At 43.4% G+C, this 11,829-nt stretch overlaps 1 protein-coding gene and 1 long non-coding RNA gene across 2 annotated transcripts; one reads left to right on the plus strand and one right to left on the minus strand.

The window, feature by feature from the left end:
• Window positions 1-103: 103 nt before the first annotated feature.
• Window positions 104-3,556, minus strand: LOC131705242 (uncharacterized). The gene is made up of 3 exons (XR_009310256.1): window positions 3,444-3,556; window positions 3,065-3,141; window positions 104-121 (listed from the first exon to the last, which is right to left on the minus strand). It is a non-coding gene; the product is annotated as an uncharacterized LOC131705242 (long non-coding RNA).
• Window positions 3,557-4,258: 702 nt separating this feature from the next.
• On the plus strand, window positions 4,259-11,275 carry LOC131705117 (annexin A2-like). The gene is made up of 13 exons (XM_059007350.1): window positions 4,259-4,340; window positions 4,469-4,538; window positions 4,622-4,718; window positions 5,024-5,112; window positions 6,105-6,218; window positions 6,515-6,605; window positions 7,068-7,147; window positions 8,113-8,172; window positions 8,736-8,829; window positions 9,761-9,856; window positions 10,266-10,324; window positions 10,421-10,537; window positions 11,085-11,275. Exons 2-13 carry the CDS (start codon window positions 4,488-4,490, stop codon window positions 11,145-11,147), a joined length of 1,011 nt encoding a protein of 336 aa, XP_058863333.1. The 5' UTR covers window positions 4,259-4,340; window positions 4,469-4,487; the 3' UTR covers window positions 11,148-11,275.
• Window positions 11,276-11,829: the final 554 nt, after the last annotated feature.

Below are 11,829 nucleotides of genomic sequence, written 5' to 3' on the forward strand. Positions count from 1 at the left end.
GTTCAGAGCTCCTCTCAATGAAGTCTATTATTATTATTATTATTATTATTATTATTATTATTATTATTTCTTACCTGCAGCAAATTCCCGAATATCGCCGGGCCGTTTTAAAAGGATTTCTCTAGAAAAAAAAATCAAAATACAAAATAAAATAATCGTGTTAAACTTTGTACAAGTAATATAAATTAGAAACAGCCTAGAGTCTTTCAAACATATACATATACATATACATATATATATATATATATATATATATATATATATATATATATATATATATGAAGCTGAGGGAGTTCATTCTATATAGAGGGTGTGGAATTCAATATGTTAACAAGGGAACATTATTCAGCAGCTTTCATTGGGCTCTATGAAGCTGAGGGAGTTCATTCTATATAGAGGGTGTGGAATTCAATATGTTAACAAGGGAACATTATTCAGCAGCTTTCATTGGGCTCTATGAAGCTGAGGGAGTTCATTCTATATAGAGGGGGTGGAATTCAATATGTTAACAAGGGAACATTATTCAGCAGCTTTCACTGGACTCTATGAAGCTGAGGGAGTTCATTCTATATAGAGGGGGTGGAATTCAATATGTTAACAAGGGAACATTATTCAGCAGCTTTCATTGGACTCTATGAAGCTGAGGGAGTTCATTCTATATAGGGGGGTGGAATTCAATATGTTAACAAGGGAACATTATTCAGCAGCTTTCATTGGACTCTATGAAGCTGAGGGAGTTCATTCTATATAGAGGGGGTGGAATTCAATATGTTAACAAGGGAACATTATTCAGCAGCTTTCATTGGACTCTATGAAGCTGAGGGAGTTCATTCTATATAGAGGGGGTGGAATTCAATATGTTAACAAGGGAACATTATTCAGCAGCTTTCATTGGACTCTATGAAGCTGAGGGAGTTCATTCTATATAGAGGGTGTGCAATTCAATATGTTAATAAGGGAACATTATTCAGCAGCTTTCATTGGACTCTATGAAGCTGAGGGAGTTCATTCTATATAGAGGGGGTGGAATTCAATATGTTAACAAGGGAACATTATTCAGCAGCTTTCATTGGACTCTATGAAGCTGAGGGAGTTCATTCTATATAGAGGGGGTGGAATTCAATATGTTAACAAGGGAACATTATTCAGCAGCTTTCATTGGACTCTATGAAGCTGAGGGAGCTCATTCTATATAGAGGGGGTGGAATTCAATATGTTAACAAGGGAACATTATTCAGCAGCTTTCATTGGACTCTATGAAGCTGAGGGAGTTCATTCTATATAGAGGGGGTGGAATTCAATATGTTAACAAGGGAACATTATTCAGCAGCTTTCATTGGACTCTATGAAGCTGAGGGAGTTCATTCTATATAGAGGGGGTGGAATTCAATATGTTAACAAGGGAACATTATTCAGCAGCTTTCATTGGACTCTATGAAGCTGAGGGAGTTCATTCTATATAGTGGGGGTGGAATTCAATATGTTAACAAGGGAACATTATTCAGCAGCTTTCATTGGACTCTATGAAGCTGAGGGAGTTCATTCTATATAGAGGGGGTGGGATTCAATATGTTAACAAGGGAACATTATTCAGCAGCTTTCATTGGACTCTATGAAGCTGAGGGAGTTCATTCTATATAGAGGGGGTGGAATTCAATATGTTAACAAGGGAACATTATTCAGCAGCTTTCATTGGACTCTATGAAGCTGAGGGAGTTCATTCTATATAGAGGGGGTGGAATTCAATATGTTAACAAGGGAACATTATTCAGCAGCTTTCATTGGACTCTATGAAGCTGAGGGAGTTCATTCTATATAGAGGGAGTGCAATTCAATATGTTAACAAGGGAACATTATTCAGCAGCTTTCATTGGACTCTATGAAGCTGAGGGAGTTCATTCTATATAGAGGGGGTGGAATTCAATATGTTAACAAGGGAACATTATTCAGCAGCTTTCATTGGACTCTATGAAGCTGAGGGAGTTCATTCTATATAGAGGGGGTGGAATTCAATATGTTAACAAGGGAACATTATTCAGCAGCTTTCATTGGACTCTATGAAGCTGAGGGAGTTCATTCTATATAGAGGGTGTGCAATTCAATATGTTAATAAGGGAACATTATTCAGCAGCTTTCATTGGACTCTATGAAGCTGAGGGAGTTCATTCTATATAGAGGGGGTGGAATTCAATATGTTAACAAGGGAACATTATTCAGCAGCTTTCATTGGACTCTATGAAGCTGAGGGAGTTCATTCTATATAGAGGGGGTGGAATTCAATATGTTAACAAGGGAACATTATTCAGCAGCTTTCATTGGACTCTATGAAGCTGAGGGAGTTCATTCTATATAGAGGGGGTGGAATTCAATATGTTAACAAGGGAACATTATTCAGCAGCTTTCATTGGACTCTATGAAGCTGAGGGAGTTCATTCTATATAGAGGGGGTGGAATTCAATATGTTAACAAGGGAACATTATTCAGCAGCTTTCATTGGACTCTATGAAGCTGAGGGAGTTCATTCTATATAGAGGGGGTGGAATTCAATATGTTAACAAGGGAACATTATTCAGCAGCTTTCATTGGGCTCTATGAAGCTGAGGGAGTTCATTCTATATAGAGGGGGTGGAATTCAATATGTTAACAAGGGAACATTATTCAGCAGCTTTCATTGGACTCTATGAAGCTGAGGGAGTTCATTCTATATAGAGGGGGTGGAATTCAATATGTTAACAAGGGAACATTATTCAGCAGCTTTCATTGGGCTCTATGAAGCTGAGGGAGTTCATTCTATATAGAGGGGGTGGAATTCAATATGTTAACAAGGGAACATTATTCAGCAGCTTTCATTGGACTCTATGAAGCTGAGGGAGTTCATTCTATATAGAGGGTGTGCAATTCAATATGTTAACAAGGGAACATTATTCAGCAGCTTTCATTGGACTCTATGAAGCTGAATCAGTTCATCTAGTCCGCATTTTATTTTAGTCCACTTGATTAACTATAAAGCACTCCATTCATCCCTTATTTATTTAGTTTTTTAAATTATTAATATAATATTTACCTCAGAAATTCGCCCAATATCATTTCAACTTCCGGATGCGACCGGAGGTATTTTTCGTTAGCAATGCGAGTATTGATCTGTAAAATAAATAACAAAATAAAAAAAAATGAAAATAAATAAATAATAAACTGTGTTTACAATATCTTTTTATTTATTTATTTTTTTTGGTACAAATTGAAACATTACGTGTTAGCTTGGTCGTGCCCGCCCTTTCGCTTTCAGGATTCGTCGTTATTTCTGCCAATCATGGAATCCCCGCCTTGTGATTGGAGATTGGAAACCACTGCTAAAATCTAACTGGTTTGTAGTGCTGTCAATCAGCCCATTCCGGTTCCTAATTGGTCATAGTCAACGGGTTGTGTTTTAAATATATATTTACCGTATTTTCCGTCTTTTCTTTTTGTTACCTTAAATTGTTTGAGTTTCTCCTGCTGTTCCGAACTCAAAGCGCCGATATCGAGAGCCTCTAACCCGCTTTTCTGAGCCATTTCGGTTTCTAAGCAGTGTGATCTGAAACGAGGCTCCACCAAACACCGGTTGCTGCGGGAAGCTTTTGTGATCTAGCAACCGTTGCCACTGGAAACCGCGTCACGAGGGGGCGTGTTTTATAGGATTACGTAATCGCTGTCGGTTAGCGGAATATTATATATTTTGATGGTGCTTGCTCGCCACCTGGTGGAATAAACAGTTATTGCATCAATTATTGCAAAATTGTATTTTGTAATTGACGGTCATTTAAAAATTATTATTATTTGTTTATTTAGCAGTCGACTTTATCCAAGGCGATTTACAGAGACTAGGGTGTGTAAATTATGCATAAGATGCAGAATCACTTGCAATTATATCTCACCCGAAAGACGGAGCACATGGAGGTTAAGTGACTTGCTCAGGGTCACACAATGATTCAGTGGCTGAGGTGGCATTTGAACCGGGGACCTCCTGGTTACAAGCCCGATTCTTTAACCACTGGACCACACAGCCGCCTATTTCTGTCTTTGTAACAAATTATGTTGATTACATGTACACGTATGATGTCTAATATAGGTGCGTAAGATAGTAATGTTTTATTTCTGTGGTATTCAGCCGGTATTTCATTAGGAATTTGCTTCCATTATTTTAAACTGTTATCTACAAATCATACATACATTTTGTGTCGTGTTTCTTTGAGGGGGTGGGGAAGACACGCCCCCGGAGTATCGCACAGGTATATCCGACTCAAACAGGTGCGTCAAGCATCTAGACTTCAGCGCGGTGTTACAGAGAGCGAGAGAGAGAGGTAGGGCTGATTCTTATAAAGAATATATATATATATATATATATATATATATAGACGACTGCGCGTCCTCTTCCCTGTGCCGGTGTATTTAACCCTTATTTCTGATTTCGTGTTGTGTTTTTTTTAAGAAACGCGCACTCCCCCGACATGCAGTCCATCAACGAAATGTTGCTCAGCAAAGTGAACGAGGCACGGAAGGTAAGAACGGGGGGAAAAAAATGAACTTGAGAAATATCCCCCTCTCTTCCTCTCACCCTCCCTCCTCTCCCTCTTTCTCTCAGCCGACTGCCTGGGGCACTCTAGGCACCATCAGACCCTTCCCGAACTTCGACCCTGAAATGGACGCCGTGAATCTTGTAGCTGCGATCAAGTCTAAAGGTAACGGTTTTGATGATGCGGAGTTCACCCCCCAGTCTCTCCAAGTCGCTCTGGATAAAAGCGTCTGCTAAATGACTAATTAATAACAATAATAATCTCATATTAACTGTCAAGCCTCCTGGAGTGGAATAATGACCCCCCCCTCTCCCCCTCCCCCTCCCCCTCCCCCTCCCCCTCCAAGGACTGAGATTGATTGATTGATTGATTGATTGGACACTCCTGGGCTAAGGTATTTATTTTCATTGGTAAAATAAAAAGCAATTCATTACAATTTCTCTCTCTTTCTCGCTGCTTTTCTGACCCAGATACCGGCGCTATTGTGCAAATTCTCACAAACCGGAGCAGCACCCAGAGACAGCTGATAGCCAGACTGTACAGAACCACAGCCGCGCAGGTACGCTCCCTGGCAGCGCAGCGTGCAGAATCGCCCTCAATGCCTTCAGGCAGCCTTTTTTTCTTTTTTCTTGCAAGTTACGTAAAGCAGTTTTTCAGTTCATGTTCCGCTATCGAAATAATCTGGTTTTGAGCTACTTACTGAAGTTGCTTTGGCGTTTTATTGATTTATACGACAGACTCCTTCATCCCAGGCGACTCACACAGGTGTCACAGGGCAGCACAGGGTTACAATGCAAGCTTCATATTTAAACACAGTGTAGTTTACAGTCAGTGCAAATAATAACACTACTAGAATCCAATATGAACTAGGATGCTATGTATAATAATAACACTACTAGAATACAATATGAACTAGGATGCTATGTATAATAATAACACTACTAGAATCCAATATGAACTAGGATGCTATGTATAATAATAACACTACTAGAATACAATATGAACTAGGATGCTATGTATAATAATAACACTACTAGAATACAATATGAACTAGGATGCTATGTATAATAATAACACTACTAGAATACAATCTGAACTAGGATGCTATGTATAATAATAACACTACTAGAATACAATCTGAACTAGGATGCTATGTATAATAATAACACTACTAGAATACAATATGAACTAGGATGCTGTGTATAATAATAACACTACTAGAATACAATATGAACTAGGATGCTATGTATAATAATAACACTACTAGAATACAACATGAACTAGGATGCTATGTATAATAATAACACTACTAGAATACAATCTGAACTAGGATGCAGCCAGTTCGGATCACAGCAAGTTATATCTACAGTGACATGTTAGCAGTGCAATAGTGCAAGGATAGCAGATCAGCTGAGGATCCAGTTACGAGGTTCATGGGATTAAGGCATACCCGAAGCTCCTGTCTCTCAGAGTATTGAACCGCAGGCAGGTTTTGAAGGAGCTCATTGCTCACACTTCTCTCGAAACGTTCCCTCTCTCTCTCTCTCGCAGGACCTGCTCTCAGACCTGCAGGGGGCGCTGTCGGGGGACCTCAAGTCGGTGATCGTGGGGCTCATGAGGACCCCGTCCCGCTTCGACGCCACGGAGCTCCGCAGGGCGCTCAAGGTCAGCGGGGTTCAGAGTTCAGACATTTAAAAAAAAAAAAAACGCGCGTGTTAAACTGAACCTCCCAAACCACTGACCACTGTCCAAGACCGGTCTGTCTCTCGGACTGTGTGTCTGCACAGAGTGACTCTGACTGTCTGCACAGAGTGACTCTGAGTCTGCACAGAGTGACTCTGACTGTCTGCACAAGCAGGGAATCTGTCTGTCTGTGTCTGCACAAGCAGTGAATCGGTCTGTCTGTCTGCACAGAGTGTGAATCTGTCTGTCTGTCTGTCTGTCTGTCTGTCTGTCTGCAGGGCATTGGCACAGATGAAGACACTTTGATTGAGATCCTCTGCACGCGAGACAACAAGCAGCTGCATGAGATCATCACAGCGTACAAACAGGGTAGGGGTCATCTATACAAGCACTGTCTGCATTAACACACAGCTATACAAGCACTGTGCATCAACACACACAGCTATACAAGCACTGTGCATTAACACACAGCTATACAAGCACTGTGCATCAACACACAGCTATACAAGCACACCACCGCAGAGCCACTGTCTGTCTGTCTGCATTGCCATTGAAGATCATTTAGGGTACAGCTAGCACACTGTGGTCTCATTCTTCCCTGTCGGCCACATGTAAAGAGATGAGGTGACTGATCAGATAAAGTAAATCTATACACATCGCTGACAGCTGAAGCTGGCTGCACCAGTCCAACAGGAAGCGAGGCAGGAAAACAAACAAACTGCATCCTGTTTAAAAAGAGCACATCCTGATGGGAGAGAGAGAGAGCGAGAGCGAGAGATTTTCCCAGGCACATCTTATTTTTGTATTGACGCTTTTTCACTTCACCGGTAGAATTCAACAGAGATCTGGAGCAGGATATCGCTGACGACACCAGCAAAGACTTCCAGAGACTTCTGCTGGCATTAGCCAAGGTAAAGAGGGATGGAACTTGGCAGCATTGTGGAGTAGTGGTTAGGGGATCTGGACTCTTGACCGGAGGGTTGTGGGTTCAATCCCAGGTGGGGTATGTAAAAATAATGTGATATCTTATAACAATTGTAAGTCACCCTGGATAAGGGTGTCTGCTAATAAATAAATAATAATAATAATAACTAAACAACTGGAAGAGTCCCACAGTAAAAGCACAGTCAAGTGTAATAAAGCACAGAGAGGTCTGGTAAAGCATAGGGAAGCATTGTAAAGCACAGAGAGGTCTGGTAAAGCATAGGGAAGCATTGTAAAGCACAGAGAGGTCTGGTAAAGCATAGGGAAGCATTGTAAAGCACAGAGAGGTCTGGTAAAGCATAGGGAAGCATTGTAAAGCACAGAGAGGTCTGGTAAAGCATAGGGAAGCATTGTAAAGCACAGAGAGGCAAGGTGAAGCATAGGGAAGCATTGTAAAGCACAGAGAGGTCTGGTAAAGCATAGGGAAGCATTGTAAAGCACAGAGAGGCAAGGTAAAGCATAGGGAAGCATTGTAAAGCACAGAGAGGTCTGGTAAAGCATAGGGAAGCATTGTAAAGCACAGAGAGATCTGGTAAAGCACAGGGAAGCATTGTAAAGCACAGAGAGGTCTGGTAAAGCATAGGGAAGCATTGTAAAGCACAGAGAGGTCTGGTAAAGCATAGGGAAGCATTGTAAAGCACAGAGAGGTCTGGTAAAGCATAGGGAAGCATTGTAAAGCACAGAGAGGTCTGGTAAAGCATAGGGAAGCATTGTAAAGCACAGAGAGGTCTGGTAAAGCATAGGGAAGCATTGTAAAGCACAGAGAGGTCTGGTAAAGCACAGGGAAGCATTGTAAAGCACAGAGAGGTCTGGTAAAGCAGTAAAGTGAACGTTTCTAAGGGCTGCCTGCTTGTGAAACCCCCGCTTCACGTCTGTCTTGCTTTTCAAACAGGGAACGAGAGAAAACAACACGGACTGGATTGACTACAGGCTGATTGATCACGATGCCAAGGTGAGAGCCATCGCCTACCGAACAGAATGAAAGAATTCAAATTCAAATGAGATTGATTTAACCAGGATAGAACCCTGCAGATACACGGTCGCGTGCAAATGTATTAAAAACACCTCAAGATTTGTCATTTGCAGTATTATTATTAATGAGTCATTTAAGAAACGCTTTTTTATCCCCAAAAGCGACTTACAGAGACTAGGAGGGTGAACTATGCATCATCAACAACTGCTGCTGCTGCTGCTGCAGAGTCACTTCCAATAGGAGCTCGTTTGTTTTACATCTCATCCGAAGGATGGAGCACAAGGAGGTTCAGTGACTTGCTCAGGGTCACACACACACACAAGCACACGCACACACACACACACACAGGGAGTCAGTGGCTGAGCCGGGATTTCATACACACAGCCAATCAGAACCACATTAGCACTGTGGGAGTGTTCAGATGCATTGGCACGCGGCTGCATGTAGAGGATATTTTCTACAGGCAGAAGTTTGAGGTTTTTTTTTTTTTTTTAAAAGCCATGGGGTTGAGGGGGTAACAAGTGTGTTATCCGATTCCCCAGACGCTGTACGAAGCAAAAGCAAACTCCAAGACCCCCAACCCGGACCCCTGGATCCAAATCCTGACCGAGCGCAGCACGGACCACCTGGACAGGGGTGCAGTATTTACAGGAAAGCCATAAATCATAGGGAAGCATTGTAAAGCACAGAGAGGTCTGCTAAAGCATATGGAAGCATTGTAAAGCACAGAGAGGTCTGGTAAGGCATAGGGAAGCATTGTAAAGCACAGAGAGGCCTGGTAAAGCATAGGGAAGCATTGTAAAGCACAGAGAGGCCTGGTAAAGCATAGGGAAGCATTGTAAAGCACAGAGAGGTCTGGTAAAGCATAGGGAAGCATTGTAAAGCACAGAGAGGTGTGGTAAAGCATAGGGAAGCATTGTAAAGCACAGAGAGGTGTGGTAAAGCATAGGGAAGCATTGTAAAGCACAGAGAGGTCTGGTAAAGCATAGGGAAGCATTGTAAAGCACAGAGAGGTCTGGTAAAGCATAGGGAAGCATTGTAAAGCACAGAGAGGTCTGGTAAAGCATAGGGAAGCATTGTAAAGCACAGAGAGGCCTGGTAAAGCATAGGGAAGCATTGTAAAGCACAGAGAGGCCTGGTAAAGCATAGGGAAGCATTGTAAAGCACAGAGAGGTCTGGTAAAGCATAGGGAAGCATTGTAAAGCACAGAGAGGTGTGGTAAAGCATAGGGAAGCATTGTAAAGCACAGAGAGGTGTGGTAAAGCATAGGGAAGCATTGTAAAGCACAGAGAGGTGTGGTAAAGCATAGGGAAGCATTGTAAAGCACAGAGAGGTCTGGTAAAGCATAGGGAAGCATTGTAAAGCACAGGGAGGGATGTTGAAGCACAGTTAGTTGTTTTTAATGTCATTGTATAAATGGCAGTATGGCACTGTAGGGAGCACTCGGCTTTACCTCGTGCCTCAACTCCCCCAGAGCGCTGCTTTACCGTGTGGGGGTAACGCCCCACACACCGTGAACAAACCTCTACAACACAACCCTTCTCTCTCTCTCTCCCCCCCCTCTCAGTGTTCCAGAAATACATAGATTACAGCAGTGAGGAGATTGAGAAAACCATCCAGACCGACTTCTCCGGAGACCTGGGCAACGCACTGCTCTCCCTGGGTGAGAAAACCAGTCTGTCTGTCTGTCTGTCTGTGTACTAGATAACAAATTTATTCCATGTATAAAGCTGAGGGAACACGAAGCCATCGCTCTGAGGTTTGGAGTCTGGTTTCAGGGCGCTGCGAGGCACACCAGGCAGGGAGACTTGGGGGCTTGACACAGCAAACCTCAAACTAGGTCTCCCGGGGGTCTCCTGGAACCAGCTTTCAAACCACATGTTCCTGAAAGTTTGGAATGCAGTTGAACTGCGTGATTAATTTGAAGTTTGGAATGCAGTTGAACTGTTTGATTAATTTGAAGTTTGGAATGCAGTTGAACTGCGTGATTAATTTGAAGTTTGGAATGCAGTTGAACTGTTTGATTAATTTGAAGTTTGGAATGCAGTTTAACTGGTTTGTTTTATTTGAAGTCTCTGCGATTCAGAACACTCCCCTCTACCTGGCTGGAAATCTCCAGGAGGCCATGAAGGTAAACAGGATACAGAACTGTTCAAGCACTCAATAGTCTCACATTTAGAAATGTAATAAAATGCAGTGAGCAGCGTTTCCTCCCCGTCTCCCGCAGGGGTCGAGGGCCGCGTCCCTCATCCGAATCCTGGTGTCCCGCAGCGAGACGGACCTACTCAGCATCCGGGTCGAGTACCGCAAGAAATACGGAGTCTCTCTGTACACAGCGCTGCAGGTGTGTGTGTGTGTGTGTACACAGCGCTACAGGTGTGTGTGTGTGTCTGTACACAGCGCTACAGGTGTGTGTGTGTGTGTGTGTACACACAGCGCTACAGGTGTGTGTGTGTGTACACAGCGCTACAGGTGTGTGTGTCTGTACACAGCACTACAGGTGTGTGTATGTCTGTACGCAGCGCTACAGGTGTGTGTGTGTGTGTGTGTACACAGCGCTACAGATGTGTGTGTGTGTGTGTGTACACAGCGATACAGGTGAGGGAAGAGGGGCCGTGTGTGTGTCTCTCTCTCTCTCTCATTAAAAAAAAAAACAAAGTGCTTCCTACCTGCTGTTCTAAACTCTAGTCAGCTTCCATTTCTGCTGCTCTTCTCTCGGTGTTGGATTTTGAAGGCATGTCTTGTGTTTCGATAACATACTGGCGCCAGGCTGGTTCTGAAACCCCCGGACAGCGGGCAGAGCTGGGGCGGGTCTGGCCCTCGCCCTCGTGTGTGTCCGAAGCAGGAATCTGAGCCCAGCTGATCTCCGTGTTCTTGTTCTGGGTCCACAGGGAGAAGCGAAGGGGGACTACCTGAAGGCATTGCTGGCACTGTGTCGGGCTGAAGACCTTTGAGAAATGGAACCCCAATCCTCAACCCCAGCCTCCTGCCACCGCAAACCTGCTTCACGCAGACCCCATCGTTCTACTCTCCTTTTCAGAACGTGACTCTAAAACAGGATATTAAAGCTGTCTGAAATGAATAGAGGGTGTTGTAGTCTTTATCTTTTACAGAAGAAATGTACAGAGCCATGCTGGACTATACAGCTAACCCTGCTCACTGCAACTGGACTATACAGCTAACCCTGCTCACTGCGACTGGACTATACTATACAGCTAACCCTACTCACTGTGACTGGACTATACAGCTAACCCTGCTCACTGTGACTGCTGGACTATACAGCTAACCCTGCTCACTGCGACTGGACTATACAGCTAACCCTGCTCACTGTGACTGCTGGACTATACAGCTAACCCTGCTCACTGTGAGTGCTGGACTATACAGCTAACCCTGCTCACTGTGACTAGACTATACAGCTAACCCTGCTCACTGTGACTGGACTGTACAGCTAACCCTGCTCACTGTGACTGGACTGTACAGCTAACCCTACTCACTGTGACTAGACTATACAGCTAACCCTGCTCACTGTGACTAGACTATACAGCTAACCCTGCTCACTGTGACTGGACTATACAGCTAACCCTGCTCACTGTGACTGGACTGTACAGCTAACCCTGCTCACTGTGACTGGACTGT

This window comes from Acipenser ruthenus, chromosome 35, assembly GCF_902713425.1.
Source record: "Acipenser ruthenus chromosome 35, fAciRut3.2 maternal haplotype, whole genome shotgun sequence".
Lineage (NCBI taxonomy): Eukaryota > Metazoa > Chordata > Actinopteri > Acipenseriformes > Acipenseridae > Acipenser > Acipenser ruthenus.